This window comes from Staurois parvus, unplaced genomic scaffold (assembly GCF_062004578.1).
Source record: "Staurois parvus isolate SC_StPar_1 unplaced genomic scaffold, SC_StPar_1.0 ptg000321l, whole genome shotgun sequence".
In the NCBI taxonomy this organism is placed as follows: Eukaryota; Metazoa; Chordata; class Amphibia; order Anura; family Ranidae; genus Staurois; species Staurois parvus.
In genome coordinates this window covers 3,813,944-3,837,995 of record NW_028318117.1, presented here as the reverse complement: position 1 = coordinate 3,837,995, position 24,052 = coordinate 3,813,944, and the positions used below count along the sequence as shown (strand labels likewise).

General features: G+C 40.9%; 1 protein-coding gene across 2 annotated transcripts in view; it reads right to left on the bottom strand.

Moving 5' to 3' along the window:
• The window catches only part of SGSM2 (small G protein signaling modulator 2), a 475,991-nt gene that overhangs the window by 312,364 nt on the left and 139,575 nt on the right, over window positions 1-24,052 (bottom strand). For both annotated transcript variants that reach the window (XM_089683765.1, XM_089683766.1), the window contains exon 2: window positions 10,287-10,362. In XM_089683765.1, the coding sequence (XP_089539891.1) occupies window positions 10,287-10,362 (76 nt within the window). The remainder of the gene's footprint in view (window positions 1-10,286; window positions 10,363-24,052) is intronic.

The window sequence follows — 24,052 nt, the reverse complement described above, 5'->3', positions numbered from 1 at the left end:
AATTTGCTAAATAACAGGAACTGTCTGAACATGAACCTTCATCACAGGATCATCTGGTATTATTTTACTGACTATATATATAGATATAGATATATATACAGTCAGGTCCATAAATATTGGGACATCAACACAATTCTAACATTTTTGGCTCTATACACCACCACGATGGATTTGAAATGAAACGAAAAAGATGTGCTTTAACTTCAGATTGAGCATGCATTTCACTTGCTGAAGACAAAACTGAAGGGAGAATGCCCCAAGAACAAGCAGGAACTGAAGACAGTTGCAGTAGAGGCCTGGCAGAGCATCACCAGGGATGAAACCCAGTGTCTGGTGATGTCTATGCATTCCAGACTTCAGGCTGTAATTGACTGCAAAGGATTTGCAACCATGTATTAAAAAGTGAAAGTTTGATTTATGATTATTATTCTGTCCCATTACTTCTGGTCCCTTAACAAGTGGGAGGCACATATGCAAACTGTTGTAATTCCTACACCGTTCACCTGATTTGGATGTAAATACCCTCAACTTAAAGCTGACAGTCTGCAGTTAAGGCACACCTTGTTCATTTCATTTCAAATCCATTGTGGTGGTGTATAGAGCCAAAAATGTTAGAATTGTGTCAATGTCCCAATATTTATGGACCTGACTGTATATATCTATATATATACTGACTTTATAAGGATTGAAAACAACTTTTGGAATAACATTACCATGGTAAAATTAGATTTTAGAGACTGGGTTTATATCTCCTTTAATTGAGGGCAAGTTTATTCAGAGGTTTGTCCAAACCTATTTTAAAGCGGCACTAAATTGTATCCTTTTTCTCCAAACATAATCCATACACATCCACTACTTAAGGGCCCCGTAATCTATTTTTCATGAGATTGTTTGTTACTGTGTTTTTCTGCTTCCTTGTAATGTCTTCTGTGAGCTCCTGAGCCTCTCCTTTTCCCATCGCTTCTATTTGTATGGAATCAGCAGGGCACTTTAGTTGTGGTCATGCACACTACATATTCCATAATCAATGTTTGAACTGACCTGTAAATCTTACAGAAGCATGTGAGCGGTGCTGCTTTTTATTCAGTTTATGTGGCTACATTCCTTCATACAGTGGGACCATGAAGAATGTATGTAGTCACCTTCTAACAGAAACTTGGATCACAGCAGCAAAAAAAAGGAATTTGGTGTTTTGGAAGAGGATTAGAACAATAGAAGATTCTTTCTGAGTTAAGAATACATACTTGAATATCATTTTCCTAAAACCAGAGCTTAGTGTCACTTTACATACATGAGACCCAAATTCACCCAAGGCAGATGGAGACCATATAATTCTGCCTAACAGCAAAATAACAAGCAGCTCATAAAAGTGGAACAACACTTTAACTGATCACCACTAAACCAAAAATGATATTTAATTCATTTTTAATATTCAAAGCAAACTCCCCCATCCACCCATGTCTCCATGCTTTATTTTGCTGAGAAATCACTTTGAAAAACACCCCCTAGCATTTCTGGCCGTGGCCATCTTAAGTAAGGGCAGATTGTTCATGTAACATTTACTTCCAAAAACCATCTGCTCTCAGACATGCAGGCAGGAGGGTGTGCTTAGCTGAGAAAACCCCTCCTGAAGACTCCTGGGATGTATGGCATCATTTGCCTAGGCATGAAAACCAGGAAGTAACTGAAGAAATGCAAAAAAAGTTCAAAACAAGTAAATATTATATACTTTCCTATCAATTTACTAATGCTAGCAGCATAACCATTAAAATAGTCAATGTTGATTTAAAGAGTAACGTTCCATTTTAACTAGCAAAGAAATGTATGTTAGAATGTTTTGCTGTGTTTCTGTCAGGTGCTACACTCAGTCTTGCTACAAAGCCACGGGGACGTAATTCATCTCACCACCAGAGAACAGTACTGTTCGTGAGCTATCTATGGTGCTGAACGAAAGATTGCTCTCAGCAGAGAATACTGCCATGAATCATTCCCATTTTCTGAGAAAACAATGTACTTTGTTAATAGTAGTAAGATCGAAGCTGTATTGTTCTCTGTGAAGATTAGACTAGGCCAACAACAGGCACTGTCAGATATGAATGATGTCAAAACGTCTAACACCTTCTCAGAGTCATGTTCACATAAACTCCCAGGATCTTCACATCCCACATTATCATCTTGGCTAACAATAATCATCATCATCCTGATCATCATGTGGTTGAAATCCTCTCACATGAAATAGGAACAAAGTATATCCCTCTATGGTGTGTGTTTGTCTCTATCCAAAACACTAAATTTAATTTCTCTCTGCTGCCTCATTCCTCTGCTAATTGCACAAGTCACTTCTGTCAGGTTTTCCTGACACCAAGAGGTAAAAAGGTGACAGGGGAGGAAACCCAGCAGAAAGTCTGTGATTGACAGCTCAACTGCCCTTCAATCAGCTCTCACTGAGCTCTGTGTAACTTCAAGCGGTAGTAAACCGCGACATTTAGAAAAACAAAACCTACAAGACAATTACATAATGTGCTACTATGCATAGCATGCTAGCACATTATGTGAAACTTACCTTAAAATAAAACCCTCCAGCGGCACGCTGCGCTGAGAGAGCTTTCATCTTCACCCGGTCTTTTGTCCGAGTTCATGGGCTTGAATGGCCTAGCCGTGATGATGTAACTCCCTTGCATGGACACGGGAGTCACTTTTTACGGTACACAGCTCTGGAGAAACAGCACGGCATGCCGTTCCTTCAGAGAGCATGCACTGGTGCTCCTTTACAAGTAAATATCTCCAAAGGGGGGCATGACTTGGTGCTCATCGAAGATGGCTGCTTAAACAGGGAGATCTGACACAGCGGGAGGACCTAACCTATTTACAGCCTCCTCCAAATGAGAAAATTGGCATAATTGGGTGCTCCTTACCCTTCACTAAGATGCCCCACTCTCAGCTTGAGCTCAACCTTCCCGAGATCTTCCTTACACAGCCAGCAGCACCATCGGAGGAGACACACTCGTGCTCTCCACCGGCCCCCATGTCCCGCAGACAATATGATCCCTAACAATGGCCGAAACAGAAGGTTGGCACGGACGATGTCCTCTCTTTGATCCAGCAGGTGCCAAAGATGGCAGACTTGCATTTGATAGCTTCTGATATCAAGAATGCTCTGTCAGAAGCAGTGTCAGATCTCACAGAAGAGCTAAGGGGAGTCTTCGACCGACTAGGAGAGGTGAAGTGGGTCGCCATGATTCAGATATTCAGGAATTACAGCAGCATGGAGCCCTATTAACACCCCATTACAATGCAGTGCAAACTAGTAGATCTGGATAATAGGGGCCGATGCAGAAATCTTCTCATCCTTGGTATCCTTGAATCCGTGGAACACGACCAGATTCCATTAGCCATGCAGTCTCTAGTAAATAATCTATTAGAGAGACCACAGGACTCCCCTGTGGAACTGGAATGAGCACACAGAGCTCTCCATCCAAGTGGCAGGGATATCAAGAGGTCCCTGAATTTTCTACTTCCTAGTGGAAGTGATGACTGGCATATTCAAGGCTTTGGACATCTTTTTATGTCCTTTTTAATCTTTAGAAAGTTCCATTACTTTGTTACGCAGGACTTTTGACAGTTTTTTTCTGATCCCCATGGCTCAGTATCTAGCCTAGTCAGTGCTTCCATGTAAGAGCTAACAAACTCATTGACTATTTATACACTGACACTAATTGCAATTTAAAAAGTCACAGATGTGGGACATTAACCTCTAATTGGCATTTTAACCTGTGTGTGCCACCTTGTGTGTCTGTACCAAGGCCAAACATTCCAGGGTATATAAACTTTTGATCATGGCCATTTGGGTGATTTCTGTTATCATTATGATTTAAAAAGGAGCCAAACAACTATTTGATAATAAATGGCTTCATATGATCATCATCCTTCAATAAAAGAGCATTTTGTGGCATGATCAGTAATATTTTCAATATCAATGCCAAAATTTCACAATTTCTGCCAGGGTATGCAAACTTTTGAGCACAACTGTATATACAGTATTTCTGCACAAAGACTCAACACAGACCCTTTATGTATGGTTGGACAGACTTTCTAGTTTTACACTCCTGTATAGTAGGAAAACAAGTAACATCATTAGCTGAAAAACCCTCAACAGTCTACCCGGTCTCACTCGGTTTGACCCATCCACGCAACATATCCTGTTCTGAGATAAAGCTATATTTCTACCATGCAGATTCACATATCCACCAAATTTCTGACCATCTGGGCTTTGAAAGTTGTCCATGCATCCCCGCGGAGCCATCCGGAGTAAGAGAACCATTGTACTGCATTAAATCCACATATGAGGGCTACAGGAGATGCTTGGTATATGTTTCAGATCCTACTGAACACCCCTGAGGCATTGCTTATGGTCTCAGGGCGCTTAAGATATTATTTTCAGCAACAGTATAACACTGATCTTTCATACACATGTCTCCAACTTGGGAGGACTTGTCTGTATAGCATTTTTCCTGTACCTCACGGATGTTTTAAACATAACAGACCTGTGGGATTGCTTCCCACCAGGTTTTAATGGCAATACAGAGGCTGTACTACTTTACAAAACAATGAATCCTCAAAAGTGTTTAGTTCATAACCCTTGTATTTCTGTTGTTATTGGTTAAACCATTAACTGATTTTGCTTTCGGGTTACTGCATATCCTCATAGCGGCTGTCGAACACACGAGGCAAATACTTCAATTTATTTCCAGCTTGAATAATGTCCACATGTCCTCGAGGAGCCACCTGATTCTGCTTGCAATAGGGGACACTAATACACAGGACTGTAGAACCTGTCTGCTCAAGTTCCCCTAATCTACTTTTTTATACCTTCTCCTTCTTAAACTCTTCTGTTCCTCTTCTTCTCCACCCTCCCAACCCCCCCTTTTTTTTTCTCTTCCCTCAAAAGAATCAAATTCAATAATTGCATACCTGTCCTGTCTTGCTCACTGTCGTAGTTCTTCTCCAAAGTCTGAAAGTCGATACATTCATAACATTCCGCCCAACATACGATCTGCAGATCGCTGTTTAAACCTCCTATCTTAGCTTCTCAATCTACCCACACCAGATAAAATGCCTACCTCTACTACTCTGAATTAGTGTCAAGGGGTTAAATCTTCCTGAAAAAAGATCCACAGTTTTGAGAGAACTATTTAAACATCGCGCCCAGTTAGCGTTTCTTCAAGAAATCCATTTTAGAGGTCCTAATATCCCCAGACTGTCCAATACTAATTTTCCGGTGATCTTTCATCCCTCCTCCAAAACAGAAGGTGTAGCCATTCTCCTTTCCAAAAACCTCCTAATCCAAATATCAGGCCAACTAGCGGACAAAGAAGGATGTTTTCTTTTTGTGAAGGGAAAGACCTTTGACCGTCCTATTACCTTTACAAATTTATACTGCCCCAATGAAAGACGGGTATCATTCTTTTGGAGCGTGATCGACCTCTTAATTTCTTTTCATGAAGGGATAGTGTTACTGGGAGGTGATATGAATATACCGCTTAATCTACTTTTAGATTCATCTCCTGGCTCCTCTTCTATACCATACAGGGCTCTTAAACAAATAAAAATACAACTTAATATGTTGTCCCTTCATAACTCTTGGAGAACCCTGTATCCAGACACAAAAGACTACACTTTTTTTCCCCATCACACCGCAAGTTTTCCCGCATAGACTACTTCTTTCTCTCACATCCTGACCTCCCACTCCTCCATTCAGCTAGCATTGAACCCATGTATATCTCAGACCACCATCCAACAGTGTCCCTATGTTTCCCAGAATCAACTCCCAAATCCAGAAGCTAAACCCTTCTTTACTCAGTGACCCAGTCTGTTTCTCCAAGCTTCAGTCCACTCTGGAGGACTTTTCACACACAATTCTTTGAATGATACATCTGTCCTAAACCTCTAGTTAGCTCATAAATATGTACTTCGTGGAAAATGCATTTCCTTAACGGCACAAAATAAAAAACAACACCGGGCTCATATCTTCCACTTACTAGCACAAATTTGTTCCTTGGAATTGACTCATAAGCAGAGCAAGGCAGATAAAATCTACACTTCTTTAGTTGCCACCAGGAAAACCCTACTGGAAGTTTTGGGCAAACAAACTAGATGCAAATCTTCTAAATTATATTACGAACAAGCTAATAAGAGTGGTAAATTACTTGCCAGACTGCTACAGTGAAGGACACAAATGACTATCCATTCTATTTACAATAAAACCGGGAAATGTCTAAATAAAACTGAAGATATAGTGCAACAATTTGTAGATTACACCCAATTGTATAACTCGTCTGAATCCAAACCCCTTGCTATGGCCCCCAAAACACTTACTCAACTTATAGATAATTTTCTAGCTTCTCATGGAATGCTCACAATATCTCCTAGTGAGGCTCTGTCCCTGAAAAAACATCAGCAAAGAAATCCCTATCAGCTTTACAACAAATGAAACCAGGCAAAAGTCCAGGTCCCAATGCGCTCACTAACCAATACTACAAGAGTATTTCTGCAATCCTTTTGCCTCACTTCTTAGGTACTTTCCCACAACATGATCCCAACTACTGGAAGTGCAGATCATAGTCCTACATAAAAAGTGTAAAGATAGCACACAGGTCCAAAACTACAGGCCCATCCCACTATTGAATGACATAAACATTTTCACTAAGATTCTGGCCAACAGACTACTCCCCTATCTTTCTAATCTGGTTTCACAGGACCAAGTTGAATTCATTCCAGGCTGCGAAGCACATGACAACACTATTAGGTTAATTAACAGACACCACTGGTTAACTATATCAGGCTTGAGGGGATTCTTCCTGTCGACTGATGCAGAGAACACGTTCAACAGAGTGGCCTGGGATTTCATGACGGCTGTCTTATCATCCATAGGCCTGGGCCCTTCCATGCTTGCTCTTATTTTAAGCCTCTACAAAAATCCCCAGGCTAGGGTCAAGGTCAATGGTCACCTGTCGGACGCCTTCCCGATAAGGAATGGGGCTAGACCGGGTTGCCCTCTATCCCCAATTATTTCTTTCCTCATGATTGAACCCTTCTTATGCTGTATCAGGACACACCTAGATATAACAGGGGTGATGATGGGACACAGAGAATATAAAATTGCCACTTTTGCAGATGACATTCTCTTTTCCCTAACAAAACCACTAACCACACTACCAAATTTGATTAACGTATTCCAGCACTGTGGCGAACTCTCTAACTTCAAAATAAACAATAAATCTTATGCCCTGAATGTATACCTCCCTCCACCCCTTGTACAAAACTGCCAAGACTCCTTTCCTTTCTCCTGGTGCCACGAGTCTATTACATATTTGGGAATACAACTCCCTTTAAGACTTTCAGATCTTTATCCACTGAACGTCCAGCCCTTCCTGCAAGAAATAAAAAAAGACCTATCCAACTAGGAACATTCAAATTTATCGTGGTTCGGCCATGCGGCCACATTCAAGATGAATATTTTGCCCCGTTTTCTATACTTGTCACAGACTATTCCAATACAACTACCAAGTACATTTTTTGCATCCATTCGCATCATTATGAGTGCTTTTATTTGGAAGGGACAAACACCTAGACTCAGTTTGACGAGACTTATGGCCCCTAAATGTGGAGGAGGCATTAGCCTGCCAAACTTCTAGAACTATCACAAAGCATCTCTACTAACCAGACTGCTAGATTGGCACATCCATGGAGCTCTTGAGGATTGGAGCTCTATAAAACAACATTGGAGAAATAACTCCCTGATTGAAATCTCACGGCTCTACTCCAGCAAGCAATCCTAACCTTACAAATCCCACCCATTTATACACCCCACTTTAAAATGTTTCTGGGGAACAATTAGAACTGCCTCCCTAACCACAATCCCAGGCCCAATGATACCCATTCGTAATAATCCCACCTTCCCCCCTGGCTCAGAAGTGGGCTTCTTATGGCCGCATATAAGAAGCCTGAACATAAAAGCACATCAATTTTTCATGCACGAACTATTCCACAATCAAAAAGATATTTTCTTGACCATTCCTAATTCACTCATGCCTTTATGGTCATACTTACAACTACGACACTTTCTGAATGACTCCAATTCCAAAACAGCCTATTGCCATCCCTTGACCTCCTTTGAAAAATTATGTTCCTCTACTGACCCACAAAAGCATTTAATATCGACCATTTACTCTTTCTGACTCAGACCTCAACCACCTTCTACCCATTACTAACATTTGGGAAACTGACCACACAAACCCCCTTTCTTCAGAGGACTGGGAAAATATCTGTCGGGCAGTTCACAAGGGATCTCTAAATGTGTTGACTCAAGAGCATACTATAAGGTCAACTATAAGGTCCTCACACATTGGTACAGAACCCCACACTATCTCCACAAAATCTTTCCCCAGGTACCAGACACCTGCTGGCGTTGTGGTAAAACGGTTGGTACAATACTCCACCTTTGGTGGGATTGCCCCCTGATCCACCCATTCTGGTCATAAGTACATAAAATAATCACAACAGTATCTTCCTACCACATATTTTTCTCTCCTCTTCAATACTTATTTCATCATTCCACCCACATGGGACATGCGTATCACAAGTCACTCGTCATGCACGTGATCAATTCTGCTCACATGTGCATCCCAGTGCTATGGAAACAAACCCGAACCCCCTCCTTAAGAGACTGGTTTATCAGACATAATAACCCAGAGGAGGTGGAGGAGCTAATTGCCATGACTTTGGACAGATTAGACATTTACTTAAAGACATGGCTATGCTGGATACATTTCCAATCCACTGGAGAATACCACAAGGTAATTAATCCATAGTACTGTAAGCTGGTGCAAGATATCCATCCTCATTACTGGTCTTGCGGTCTGGATTTGCATTGTCCACCTTACAATGAAAACCCTACTCAAACCTTCACTGATCACCCCTTTCTTTTTCTTTTTTTTATAGCTACACATACTTTTATCCTAGATCCGCTTTCTTTTCACCATCTAACTTACTCCTTCTCCACCACCCGCCCTTCTTTCTCCATGACTTTTCCCCTTTTTCTTCCTTGATTATTATGATTCGTTGTCTGTATTCATAGACTACAATGTAGTTTTCATGAGCTATTCGATTTCTCAAAACAACCTCATCAATGATCATCCATATATCTGTTAGATTCTTACTATCAGCTACCGCTACATAGACCTCTTTAATTTGGCTCACTTCTGCCTGTTTTGTATGACTTTGAGGCTCAAGACAACACTAAGAATAACATTTCTCTATATTTTAAATGGCCTTCATTAACTAAAGTTATATTATAGCATATTGATCTATGTTAGACTGATAGCATTTCAGCTTTGTCAATGTATATTCGTGAATGTTATCATAAGATTGTATGTTGTGAATTCTTCAATAAAAGTTTTATGGAAATAAATATCTCTTAAACAGTGCACGTTTAGGGGGTATTTACAGTACCTACAGGTAAACCTTATTATAGGCTTACCTGTAGGTACAAGTGAAAAAAACGACTTTACTACCACTTTCAGCTCCCCACCCCATGCTTTCTGAAAACTCACACAAGCTGCATAAATTCTGTACTTTAACAGCTCTGGATAATAGAGGCTGCAGAAAAACAAGTACAACTTAGGAGGATTTTTTAAATCTCTGTTTATCATCAGAGGCCAGTCACTTCACTGGGTATATGTAAGGGTTTACAACCACTTCAATCGTAAGCAGTTGAGGTAAATGTAGCCCTTTTGCCACTACAGCAATACATCATTCCAGAAGTGGTTCCTGTGTAAAGTTATAAGCTCTGTTAAGTTAACACCTTAACAAAGCTAATGTTGAGTTTATTACTCAGAGCAAAGCACATCTTTAGGCAACTTAAGCACTAGTATTTGCAAAAAAAATTTAAAAAGCACACTGGGAAGGGGTAAGTACAGAGGCTGACCTCCATGTCTGTGAGAGCTGATTACACATGAGCTCTATGACCTTGAACCACAAATGTAAAACTTTACCATGCAATGCAATGCAGTTCCAGCTGCTATATTCTGCTTTATTATGCACTCATGCTATGTGTTGGGTTCATATATATCTAGGAGGCACCCTTGACACCTGGGAGATCATTCAGCAAGACACAGAATCCAGAAAGACTTTGGAACCCTCGCCGTAAAGGTAATTTACATATTACACTGCCTGATCCACCAACTCCACCACCAATAAATGTTTAAATATTATCCAAATGCACTTACCACACAGAGCAATAATGTGACTGCTGTCTTCATGAACAAACTTCCTAGTTACAGCTTCTTCCATTATCTGCTTTACCTGTAAAACATAAAGTACATATATGAAGCTTCAGCACTTGTATGTACAGACTGCACACAAATTTCATATCATCACTAATATTGTCCAATATGTAGTGTATACGCAAAGAAAATGGGTGAACAAAAACTATAAAAGGCTCAATGAAATAGAAACAGAGATGTGTTAGTCCAAAATATAATAAAATATCTAAATGAAGGTTCAATGTGTTATATGCATTTGAATGCTTGTTATTGCTCTATTATTAACCCACAGACAACTGAATTGTTAGTGTTTTGGAATTGGTCAAATTGCAAGCAACAACTGGGTAATTTACAATAATAATGGACAGTGATTGTAGAGGGCCTCTGTGCAAAGCACACATTGATGCTTGTCAGTAAGCATTGTGCTCTATGCTGGTGTTAGGCAATGTGGTAAGTCACAATGTGAGACAAATTACAAAATTATAGCAGAAAATACTCACACAGCGAATAACTTACCACAACATCCCATTGTAAAGCAACAGCAATACCAGCTGTTATGACTTGTGATATTTTTCACAAAGGTTTGGCAAAACCATGCACTATCTATTTGCCACAATTCCTGAAATAGTCCCCCTATAAAAAATCTCTTATCTGATATTTGCTCACAAGTACACACATAGACAATAGAGCAATTCTTGTCCATAGTAACTGTAGTGGAATCGACCCCGTCTACACTTGGGTACTTCCGTTATAATACCGCTTCCCCATCCGAACACCGACCACAGACACCACAGCCGACCAAACAAGACTAGACGACACCAATCTGTCTGAACATGGAACTCTTTATTTGAAACTCAAACTTGCTTTTTATACACTCAGGGGCAGGGGCAAGGGCGGACTGACCATTTGGAAACTCGGGCACTGCCCGAGGGCCCGGGGTCAGTAGCGGGTCCCATGAGATGCCCCTAGTACCTTTTTCATAGGCTTTTTTGAGTTTGGGCAAGGACACAGCGGCCCCATGATCCCCTATTGCCCGGGGGCCCATGAGTTGTCAGTCTGCCCCTACTCAGGGGACAATCCCCCCGCCCTGCATAATGACACAGGGCGGGGCAATCTACACTTAGCAACAAGAGACACACAGGTATTCAAACTTCACACCAGAAAACAGTCCCATCAGGAGGGAGGGCTGCTGGAGACACCCCCCACTAAGCTAATACACATACACACATACATCCCATAATAGTTTGCTCCTAAGCAAGACACACAATAGAACAATGGGATGCAACCACATGGCATTAAACAATCAACAACCCCCCACCCCAATATTAGGACAGATCACCCTGTACCCCTAACAGGCACAGGGTGACTTACACATATTAGGGATATGGGGAGCTAAGACAGGGGTCTCCCCAACTCTCTAAAGTGAGCTGGGATTCATGGGCCCCCCACCCAAAGTGACTCCTGTCACAGTAACCATTTTTTTTCTGTCGAAATAGCCCTCACTATGTAGGAAATCAACCCAGGATTTAGAATCCAGTATAGGACACCAGTGGAATGGATAATCAGGTTGCTACATCTCTTGAATACTGTGTTGGCAAGATTTTCCCTGTCCATCATGGGGCAGTCATATTCCCTATCGACTAAAGAGCAGAAGAATTGTAAGACTTGATATGGGTTTAAGGGTGAATATATCATGTATCAATTCATGTCCACATTAAAGAGAATATCAAGTTGGTAATCGACTCCCCAATGTAACCTGAGTGACAATACTCAAAGTTGAATATGGATTATGGTACAGCAAGGTCTGGAAAACACCCAGCCCCTTGCCAGAACCTGATAATGATGTCTGTGTAATATAATTTCCTATGCAGAATCTCCCATGGGGCCATGCAGACCTTAGATGGATTTCATTCTCTTCTGACAAACATCTAGCTACACTCATTAACCAATTATGTTTCTTGGTAACTGAAAAAGTAATCAATATACAAGCTTAGACAACTAACAAGAAAAAGACAAGCCTGCTTTTGTGATCACAATTTTACTGTAAAACGTGATCCTCATTGATGGATGATTAAGGGAACATATCATTAACACTATAGTAATTTCTAGTGATGTTTAATGTCAGCTAAAAAAAACACATACAATATGGAAAATGGATGTCAGTAAATTATCAACATATTTAATAGGCACGGGCCTCCCTTAAGGATCATGGAAAATATTGCCATTCCCTAAAACATATATGTTCTCTATTTTGTAAATTCAGTCTCTGAAATGGTCAAAAGGATGCATAAAATATCTTGCCTGACACTTATCACAGAAAAACACCCTGCAAGGTTTGCCTTGGTAAACATATATATCTAGCAAATGTCAGATCAGATGCTTTACAGGAGACAGGGTAAGCTAGGGTGTCACTGAATTCAATGCCATTAATCTACAAAGCCCCTGCCATGGTTTCTCCCCATCTCTCACCACACTTAGCTTACATTTTTATAAAGGAATTTACTTTCACATTTTCATAGCCAAAGAAATAATCCAAAGCAGTGTATTTTTCAATGCTAAAAATCTATTTTTGTTTTACATGTTGATATCCGAGGACAAATTTTTTACTTCAACGGTGGATTCTCATGGCTGCACCAAAATTTAATCTTTGGGGGTTGATTAAACTACTATATTCTTATTTTTCCTGGGTGCTTTTGGGGGACTCCTTATTAGGGTGCCTCTGCCATAATCCTGGCATTTTGATGCTCATCTAGTTTTAGACATTTCCTTTTTCTCTGTTGCTTTCCCTATTATATAATAAATGAAAAGTCCAAAAAAGGTGGGTTGGGCTTCCTCATATAGTCATGGTAAGTGTGAAGACACTGTAACTCATGCACAGAGATCTTACCACTAGAGTTCATATGTGAAAGAAACAATAGATGGTTTAAAGCAGTAGTCTCTAAACTTAAGCCGGATGCACCTTTTCTTGCCATTATCTGGTCCTCAGGGCACTATTCCTCCAACTGACACCAATAATGAAACACTATTCCCCCACTGATACCAACAATGGGGCACTATTCCTCCAACTTGCACCAATAATGAAACACTATTCCCCCACTGATACCAACAATGGGGCACTATTCCTCCAACTGACACCAATAATGAAACACTATTCCCCCACTGATACCAACAATGGGGCACTATTCCTCCCGCTTAAACCAATGATGGGGCACTATTCCTCCCACTGATGTTGGGGCATGTTCTACTCCTACTGGCCACAGTGTGGCCACCTGAAGCCTAAAGGACAGTAAACTATTTCTTTATTTAGAGATCCCTGGTTTAAAGAATAAATTCACATTTTTAAAAAATGTCCAGGACACTGTCTCTAGCCCCCTAATCTAAGCTAAGCTATACCTTCTGCTTATATACCTCACCATAACAGTGATGGCGTCATCTGGTTTGTACATCCTGTATTGCGAAATCTTACACGGCACGCTTGTGCAGTAACTCTCCATAGACTGAAATTGTACCGTATTGTTAGTGTCTCTATTGCTGGGGTATAGCCCCAATGAAAGCTATATGGAGTTGCTGCACAGGAGGGCCAGTGCCAGAGAAGATTTGTTGCCAACAATATAAGTACCAGAGGAGACTTCCACCATCGTGGAGAGGTAATTAAGCACCTATGGGAAGGGGGTTAGGTTTGCATGGATTGTCCTTTCAATGTCAAATACCAACAGCAACAACAGACCCCACCAGCAACAATATACCCCCTAAAACCAAAAATACCCCCCAGCAACAATAGGCCTCCATCACCAACAATAGATCTCCCGATAGCCAACAACAATAGACTTTTTAGCAGCCAGCAACAATAGATTATTCGCTCAAAAGTATATCCCTCCCAGCAACAATAGACCCCTCCCCATTTGAAACAATAGACCCCCCCAGCAACAATAGACTCCTCCCCCATATCAACAATAGATCTCCCAGCAGCCAGCAACAATAGACCCTCCATTATACTCCAACACCCCTTGCTATTACCATACATTCAGTGCTGGAGGTGTTGGAACTGGGTTCCCCTGTGTTCCTGCTGAACAAAAAGTCCTGGATGTATGAATGCCTCCCAGTCATTGTTCAACATGGCAAAAGTTATGCTAACTCCAACTTAGGGTAGTCTCACCGCATCATGCTGCAATAATCATGCTGTCAGATTTAAAACTGAAAAAAGAAAACACCAAATAATACAAGTATGTGTTCATTAGAAAATAAATAAAAGTGTTTTTTTAAAAAGCAACTAATATAAGCATGCAAGTTTAAATTGATATCAACCTCTTGCAATCCCCTGTACAGCAGAGCTCAGGCTGGGAGAGCACAAAGAGCCAATTAGTTGTTCTGCAGTGCTAACAACTGAGAGAGAAGAGTGACAGAGAGGTAATCTTATGAGCTGGCAGATTTTTCATCAAATGTCCAATCACAGGTTGGGGAGGGATAAGACCTAGTTGTATTATTTAACTATAGCTGAGAATTCTCCAGGCTGGCTGTGTTGTCTGGTAGGGCTGTGCAACTCTCAGGAATGAATAAACACAACTATAATCATTTAGCAGGTAAAATAGCTCGCATTTATGAATTCCATCTGTGTGTTTGCCTAAAGTTCAACATTAAAAACAAAAGCTGGCAAGCAGAAGAAGGGAGAAAATAAATTATTTCTATTATGTGTGAATGTCTGCGGTAAAAATCCAGCTGTGCTGTTATTTCACTTGCTTGTCCATGAAAAGAAATATGCTCTTCTGTCCTTTGCGTTCTCTGACATTTTCAGACCTGAGCCCACCCCAGTGCTGTGCATTGCTTGTTCTTAATGACATTAGACCTGATCTGACCGCAGTGTATGGAGACTATATATTATACATTAAATATCAAACACAGATTCACTTATGTTCTGATGGATTGCACAGAAATACCAGTCAGAATTAAAATGCCTGACATAAAATACCAGCAGCATTTGTAAATATAAATGTCTCCCGCTATATTCTATACATACTCCCCCCCCCCCCCCCCAACCATCCTGATTTCTGCAGGGCTCTCCAGGGATATGAACCAAATCCCAGGGTCCCAGGGACGCACCCTGTGTCCTGAAATTGGTGCCAGAATGAGAATTTCAGCAGCAAATACTGGGACATGGGGTGGGTTCAATACTGGTATCTGATAGCAGAAGTACTGGAGTGGAGAAAACCTATCCCCACTTCCCGTTTCTGGTCATGTCACATGACTTCAGGAATACAAGGAATGCCTCAGACAGACTTCTCTTGCTCTGAGAAGCCCTGCTGGTCTGAGGTCTGAAGTGGTTTTGGAGGTTGGAGGAGGATGATCTGAGGTCTGAAAAGGGGCTGATTGGGGATTCACAAAGAACTTTAAAGGGAGCTGATCTGAGGGCTGAAATGGGGCTGATTGGGGGGTCTAAAGGGGTTTATCTGGGGACTGCAAAGGGGCTCATTGGCAGTCTGTAGTGTGGATTAAATAGGCTGATCTGAGGTCTAAATGTTAAGGGGTATTGATCTGGGGTGTGAATATTAAGAAGAGACCCCTGATCACTAACCCCCAGGGCATTTAATTTACACTCACTGACACCAGAGACATTTCCCTTCCCTAAATTTGTGGCATTTTTACTCCCACTGAACAATGATGTAGGACTTTTTTTTTGCTACTGACCAATGAAGTTAGGTGTTTTTTCTCCCACTGACCAATAATACCAGGCATTTTCTACCACTGACAAAAAAAAGAGTAATAAAAAACACACTGTAATAACCTGTTGCCACCTACATAACAAAGGGTGGGCTTTAACGCCCACAAGCCACACCTATGCGGCACAGGGCAGCCAATTTTTCTGTGCATGCTCATTGTGCACTACCAGCACAGAGACTGAGCTGTCAAAGACAGCTCTTGGTCTCCACTAACAATTGGTAGTCGGCATGACCGACTTCTGATCATGAGATCACTGTGACAGCTAGCTGCCTAACAAATTACTAGTTGTCAATAAGTCCACCTACTGTATACATGATGTTCTAGCATTAGGATGAAACTTTTATTTTGAATAGCTTGGTGATTTCTTGTATTTCAGCTCGATCTGCTCTCTATGATGGCAACAAACAATTTTATTTTTGTTGTATGAATTCTACTGATATTAATGTATGTTACATTATAACAGATCTACCACAGTGGCTGACTTTTTTTGCTTTATAATGAACTTGAATGAAAGACAAAGGTGGAGTCCTTTTGATAACATGAAAGCCTGTGTATGACTCAACTGACACAAAAACAAGGTTTGTGCCAACAAAAGTTCCCTTACTGAGCATTCATCTTCTGACTATACTACTATTTATAAAGCATGGGCGGCTCAATTTACATTTCCCGCACTGTCCCAGTTCATCCTGTCAATCAAGACGGCCAAAGACCTGCATCCAGAAGATGCCTGGGAGAAGATGCCAGCGGGGGTGAGGGACCACGAGAGTGTTCAACCATTAGAACTGAGGTACGCATTTTTTTACTTTAGTTTCCCTTTAAGTCAATTAAAATATAAATACAGAATAGAATTTAAAACACAAAATATATCATATTTAAATTACTTAACTAGTAGTTATAATCATAACACAAAATAGTAGACCCATAAACTCCTTCAAAGCTCACTATGTGGTGTCATCAGACTAGATATTTAACACACATTACCCAAAGCATTTCTATAGGGGTCTGAATGAGTCCTTGAAAGCATGTTATCAGCTTGTCAGGGTAATGGATAATGACTCATCTCCATCCTTGTCTTTCTAGCAGGCAAATTTACATCTTAGCTGGGCTCATACTATCATGTCAAGATGACACCACACCATACTTAGCAATCCTATAATTAAGCTGACCTTCTCCGGAGATCTGAAATGGGTTTAACACACCGTCCAGCAGACCTCCTGTGGCTAAGTACAAGAATAAAACAGAAAAAAAGTAGAGGGCTGTATCATACTGAGTTTCCTTATGTCTTGATTAGCATTGAAAGGAATAATCTTAATAAGCATAGTGATGAAGACAAAGCATAACTCAGCATAAATTAAAACAGTGCAATATGCTTCACTTATTTTATTCTGTTGGTGGCAAGAATATTTGTAGGATAGGTGGATAAATATGTGTCCATCCTTGCCTTACCGGTAGGAGCCCTGGGACAGGCCGGATACTTGTCTAACACCAACATCAATCAATCATAGTTTCATCATTTCCATTTTTTGTTTGCAGTTCATTTTTTTAGAAGGTAGGACAATCTTCACAATAATGATAGCTTCTGACACCTGAGATGCTGATCATCATCCTCTTGCTATGCAGAAACAGCCCCAAAATCACAAGCAATGCTATACATCAGAAGCTTTGACTGCTTTATTGTGCTTTCATGACCAACCTAAGAAAATTTGGATTGTTGGCTTAGGCACCAAACATACAGAAACTCTCACAAGATGGTTTTGTGGTTTTACTCAATGAAACCTGCTTGAAGGTGTCAGTATCTGCAGGTTATATTTTTGCGTTTAGCTGCATGATCAAAAACAGCTGTATATTACTGCCACAATCTAGATACACCCTGTTACAAGATGAAGCTAATTGGAAAAGTCAAGGTGGACTAAAATGTTTTTGAACATTAGTGTCAAATTTCATCTTTGAGAAACCTACACTATAACAGCAATCTGCCCTTATGGCAAACAGCTCCATGAAAATTCTGAGACATTCTCAGACCTCCAATTGCTTACTATTCCCAGAGCACTGAAGCAGAACTTGTTCAGTGTTAACACTAACTATGTGCTTTCCCATAATTAGTAGGTGAGCTGGGGTCAGAAATTGCTGTCTTCCTGGTTCTTCTAGAAAGAGTTTGGAGCTATCCTTTAACTGTGTCTATTTGCCCCATACTGGCACTATATACACTGAAGTATGCTATAAGCAAGTATGTATTTGGCATTTTGCAGAGAAGAGAAGGGATTGGATAGAGAGAGGTTAATTTTGGATAGAGAGAGGTTAGAGAGAGGTTACGTTGGGGCAATTGGCCAGCTTGAACATGTATCACAATCAGGGCTGCTGTTAGAAACCACAGGGCCCCATACAGCCAACCTGATAGGGCCCCCTTCAAAAAAAACAAACACAGTTTACTATGCCTCAGTTATGAATGAACACAGTGAGTGATCAGCCCCTTCCTTTCCTGTGTTCATTCAGGAAAGGAAGGGGCTGGTTAATGTGATATATTTATTGAACCCTTCCCCCAATCTCCATTCTGAAGGCTTCTATTGTGTGCTTGAACCCACCGGTGGGAAGCAGAGGAGGGAAGGCACAGTGGGGGCCCAGGCAGCTGGGTGAATCAGATGTGCACAGGGAGGGTGATCGGCATGGTGGGCAGGGGGGGGGGCATTTACTGAAACCGATCCCCTATATGGCTATATATACAGCTGAAAACCAGCGAGAGGGAGAGGAGAAGAATCCAGCTTTCAGATGCTGCAGAGAGAGCCATACAGTGCATCAGTTCCAGTAATTGCCCACCCACTGTGCTGATCACCCTCCCTGCCTACATCCGATTCACCTGCTGGCCTGGGCCCTGTACAGGAGGACTGGTGGTACCCCCTTATCCACAGCCCTGATTGCAATGTATGTGAACCTAAAATCTTTGCATGCTAAGAAATGTTTAAGGGTTTATAGCAGTGTGCAGAGGGTTGATTCAGAATTTTCATTGTTTATCAATCCATCTACCTTTACTGGGTGGGTAGAAGCTTTGATCACACATGGTCAGGGTTTGGGCTTGGCTTAGGTTGACTAAGTCAGTAAAAATGTAGTTTATGCCTTGTATAGAAATACAATATAATAAGCTATGAATAGGAAGATACAAGCACAGATGCAGATGCATCTCTATCTGCACAGCGTCCTGTGCAAATGACGTAGTACAGGAGGAACAGCATATTTACTTCTCTTCCAGTCACTCAGCATTAATCACACTTGGAGGAAAAGGCTGAATGGGATGACCCATAAGTACAGACGTCAACAGGACATGTATTATATCCACATAGGCTCTTCTAAGTGGAACAGGGTAATAAGTGAATTACTGATCAAAATGGTTTCCCATGACTCATAAAGAAAAGTTCAATTGCAAGAAATTATAAAAGGCAGTTTTTATATTGGCTTACAGAACTGATCAGACAGCAGATCTGTCAAGAAACAGGTCAAGCAAAGGTCTACAGCCAAAGCAAATATTTGAAAAATATTCAGTAGTTACTGCCAGACCGTCATATCAATAATCAGAAATAACATCTACACCAGGAGTGCTCGATTCATGGCCTGTGGAGCTCTCTGATGTGGCCTGTAATTTCTACCTAGGGAGCCACATGCCGATGCTCTGGGATGGCAGGTCGGCAAGCCCAGATCGCAATCAACGGGTTCATCAGAGAACATCAGAGTCCAGGGAGCTGGTGCCAGCAGCAGAGGCAGGCACCTTCAGAGGCAGCAGGAGTAACATAAGCTGATGCTCTGTAGTGCCGACTTGCCTGAAGAGCAAGTAAAGTGTACATGCAGATATTGGCATTTTAATGTTCTAGCATAGAAAACATTGAGAAATCTGATCAAAAGAAATGTTTTATTCAATTTGCAGAAAGTAAAACATACCAGTATATACAGTTATCAGCATTAAACTCCAAGAATTAAAATGCTGACAATATTCATATTTGAGCCTTGTGATGTCACACAGCGTGAGATCTCACATGTCTGACTATTGCACATCAGCAGCTGAGAAATTCGTTGTTTCTAGCCTCTATTGAGCATTTTACAGCCTACATCTAAACACACACATTTATAAATAGGTTGTATTGCCCTCAAGGAAAATCTTGCAAATATTTCTTGCTTTGCCATGCAGCAATGATTAAACCTCCATGAACATGCTTTACAATGTACGTATGTATGAGAGATAAGAATTAATGAGGTGTGGAATAAAATAAATATATTTCAATGTGTGGTTTTGATAAAAAAAAGTATTTTGCAAAACAAGAAATAACACAAGAAATAAGAAGACTAGTAACATAACCCCACTCAAAAAAGTGTGCTAACCAGAGGGCTCAGTCAACTAACTGCCCTCAAAAATAAAAAAAAGTCCCATAACAACACATGCTGCACATCTTTAAAGTGATTGTAAATGTTTCCTTTTATTTTATTAAATACCAAACATGTCATACTTACCCGCTCTGTGCAATGGTTTTGCACTCAGTAGCCCTGATCCTCCTCTTTTCAGTTCCCCTGCCAGCACTCCTGGCTCCTCCCCCCTGCCAAGTGCATGCTCACTTCCAAGCCCGTAGACACACAGAGTGTAGCTTGGCCCGCACCCTGCTCCTTCCTCATTGGCTCTGATTGACATCAGCAGGAGTCAATGGCTCCTGCTGCTGTCTCTGAACCAATGAGGAAGGAGAAAGATGCTGCTCTCGTGCACATTGCTGGATCAAGATTGGGCTCAAGTAAGTATAAGGGAGCCTGGGAGCAGTAGCTGCATGCAGAAGGTTTTTACCTTAATGCAGAGAATGCATTAAGGTAAAAAAAGTTCTGCCTTTAGGACCACTTTAATGTTCATAAATAATGCACAATTAACTAAACAAAATTGCAAGTCAAGACCGCAGCCATTTAAATAATAACCCTTCCATAACTTTTTCAGTACCAACAACAAAGTATACACAAATACAGCCTATCAATATAAATTGTCCATAGTGTGTATACACTGTTGGGACAGACCCAGTTCTGATAGCAGGCTTTGTTCTATGGGAAACTCTGAATTAAAGTATTTGTAGCAAATGGTTAGGTCACCTCTATAGCAGCCATTTTGTCTAATGCTAAAAAAAAAAATACGTTGGCATGAGACAGCTTTTGCTTGAATTGTAATCTTACCCACCCAGATCTATGCACTGGTATAGTCCCTTACACCTTATATAGCTAATATACAGTACTGTGCAAAAGTTATAGGCAGAAATGCTGTAAAGTAAGAATGCTTTCAAAAATATATATATTTTAATTGTTTATTTTAAGCAATTTACAAAATACAAAGGGAACAAACAAAAATTAAATATGAAAAATCGAAATCAAACCAACAGGTAGGACTACCACTGCATCTACGGTCCTCAACTCAATGTTTCCTCAATGTTAAGAAATACAGGCAGATACTTATCCATCATGCCATACCATCAAGGAAGTGTGATTGTCCCCAAATTTATTCTGCAGCAGGACAATGACCCCATACCTACAGCTAATGTCATTAAAGCGGAGCTCCACGCAAAAGGGGAAGTTCCGCTTTAAGGACTGGTCCTCCGCTCCATGTTATGGATTGCCACCTTTGGGGAGCTGGTATCCGAAATTGACAGGTACCCGATCCCACTTCCACTGCAATCAACTAGGAGATCAGAAGTGGAAGTTGTCCTCCCCCCCTCCCTCCCCATAGTCTTCTGGGACGTTTGTCAGGTCCCAGAAGACTACGGGACCATTCACAAAGCGGAGCGCTACTAACGCATGTGCAGTTGGCACCCGGCTGTGAAGCCGCAAGCTGTCACTGCCGGTGCCCACACTGAAGATGCCAGCATCAGGAACACAGGGCAGCCGGTGAAACTGGCTTCAGAGGGACACCATGGGATCGAGGGACAGGTAAGTGTCCATTTTCTAAAAGTCAGCAGCTATAGTGTTTGTAGCTGCTGACTTTTATTTTTTTTATTTTCCCTGGAACTCTTTAAGAACTATCTTCAGTGTAAAGAAGAAAAAGGAGTTCTGGAAGTGATGGTCAGAGCCCTGATCTCAACATCATCGAGTCTGTCTGGGATCACATGAAGAGACAGAAGGATTTGAGGCAGACTACATCCACAGAAGATCTGTGGTTAGTTCTCCAAGCAGTTTGGAAAAACCTAAAAAGGTAAAAATCAGCGAGCGCACTTAATAAAAGCAGCTAAGCACAAAAGGTAACCAGATAAAACCTTAATAAAAAGGAGGAGGAGCCAATTACGCCGTGATGTCACGCCGCCGGAGCCTCGTGTAGGTCCGGCGGCCCTCTGTAATCCTGGACGGTTAGTCCAAAGATTTTGTCTCACACATCGATGCATTGCTTTTAATGCTTATTTACATTTACTTGTGGGGAACATCACCCTAGAATAAATTATTCATATACCTACTACACTATGGGCACTTCTTTGTTTGGCTCCCTTGTGGAGTAATTGATTTTCAGAGCCCATCAAAGCTTAAAGATCTATCCCAGTATCCAGAGAGGGGATTCCCTGTAAACTCAGGCAGCAACACCCACCCATCCCTTAAAGGAGGACTCTGCCTGTTTGCATTGACATAGTGTCCCGGAGCTTTCTGCTGTGAATTTGCCCTTTAGAGGGAGTAGAATCCATCACTCGGTTTACCCTGCTTTACTAAAGAGGACCTCTGGCTATATATTTATATGTGCATTTCTATTGCGCATCTGGTGAGTGCGTAATTTTACTACACCCATTTGCACAAGCACTGGAGTATCGTTGGAGCTGGCACCTTTAGAGCACATATTGTCACCTATGAACTTTTGCCATTTATTCATTTATGAACTTCCTTATCACCCATTATTGATTAGTTTATTGAGTCATCTATATGGAGAATTTTAGCGCTGCACTGTGATTTATGAGTTTGGAACAACCTACCTGACTTCAAAAACTTCACTTAGCATCCGTTTAGTCTGGCCTAAACCATGTCTGAGTCCCCCTGGGTTACATGAGGGGCATCCTCTCGGCCTTCTCCCCTCCTCCCTTCTTTTTCTTGGCTATTTTAGCTGTTGTCAAGCTGTATTGTATTCTGCGGATGTTGACATTCCAATTTCCAAAGGCCTTCTTGTGAGTCCTAGCAACCCACCACTAACTGGTTTACCTGTTCAGATTGTTTTTGTATATGGCTTTTTATTCTCTTTTGGAGAATCCTCTATGTGACTGAAGTTCATCACCTGTTTTGCTGTATACCTTGATATTGCCTACTCAGCATTTGTATCTTATAATGTGTTAAATAAATAAAAACTAATTTGACTACAAGAAGAATTGATGCTGGTTTGAAACCAAAGGGAGTAAAACCAAATATTGATTTGATTTGGATTTCTCTTTTTTCATTTACTTTACATTTTGTTAATTGATACAAAATAAATAATTAACACTTCTATTTGTGAAAGCATTCTTCATTTACAGCATTTTTTTCACAACTGTCTATAACATTTGCACAGTACAGTATGTCCCTACCATTTTACTCTAATATAATACATATACATGCAATAATCATTCACCATACTGAATTGTAGGCCTACCACTGAACAATGAACACAGCTGCTAGACTGGTATTCCTTACTAGTCTCATTACAGTAGCTCAAACCCTCATTAATGAGCTGGATTTCTCTTTCTTCTAGTGTTACTTTAATCTTGTGGTACTTGCCTACAAATCCTCATTAATTAAGTATCTGTACCTCTCAGCAGGGACTTTATGATATATGCTCCTTCCTTCAGTTCCATGTGTACTTTAAATTGTTTATAAATCAGATCAATTTACTCTTCTTATTCTCTCTTTTTACCATCTATAAGTCTCACAGTCAAGTCCCCTTCATTCTTTTGGCATGTCTTCCAATCTTAAATGTTTCAGCTGCTACCTGAAAGCCCCTCACTCTTGGAAGTCTATACTTCAGAGGCTATCTCCCCTTGGTCTATGGCATTTTACTTTAT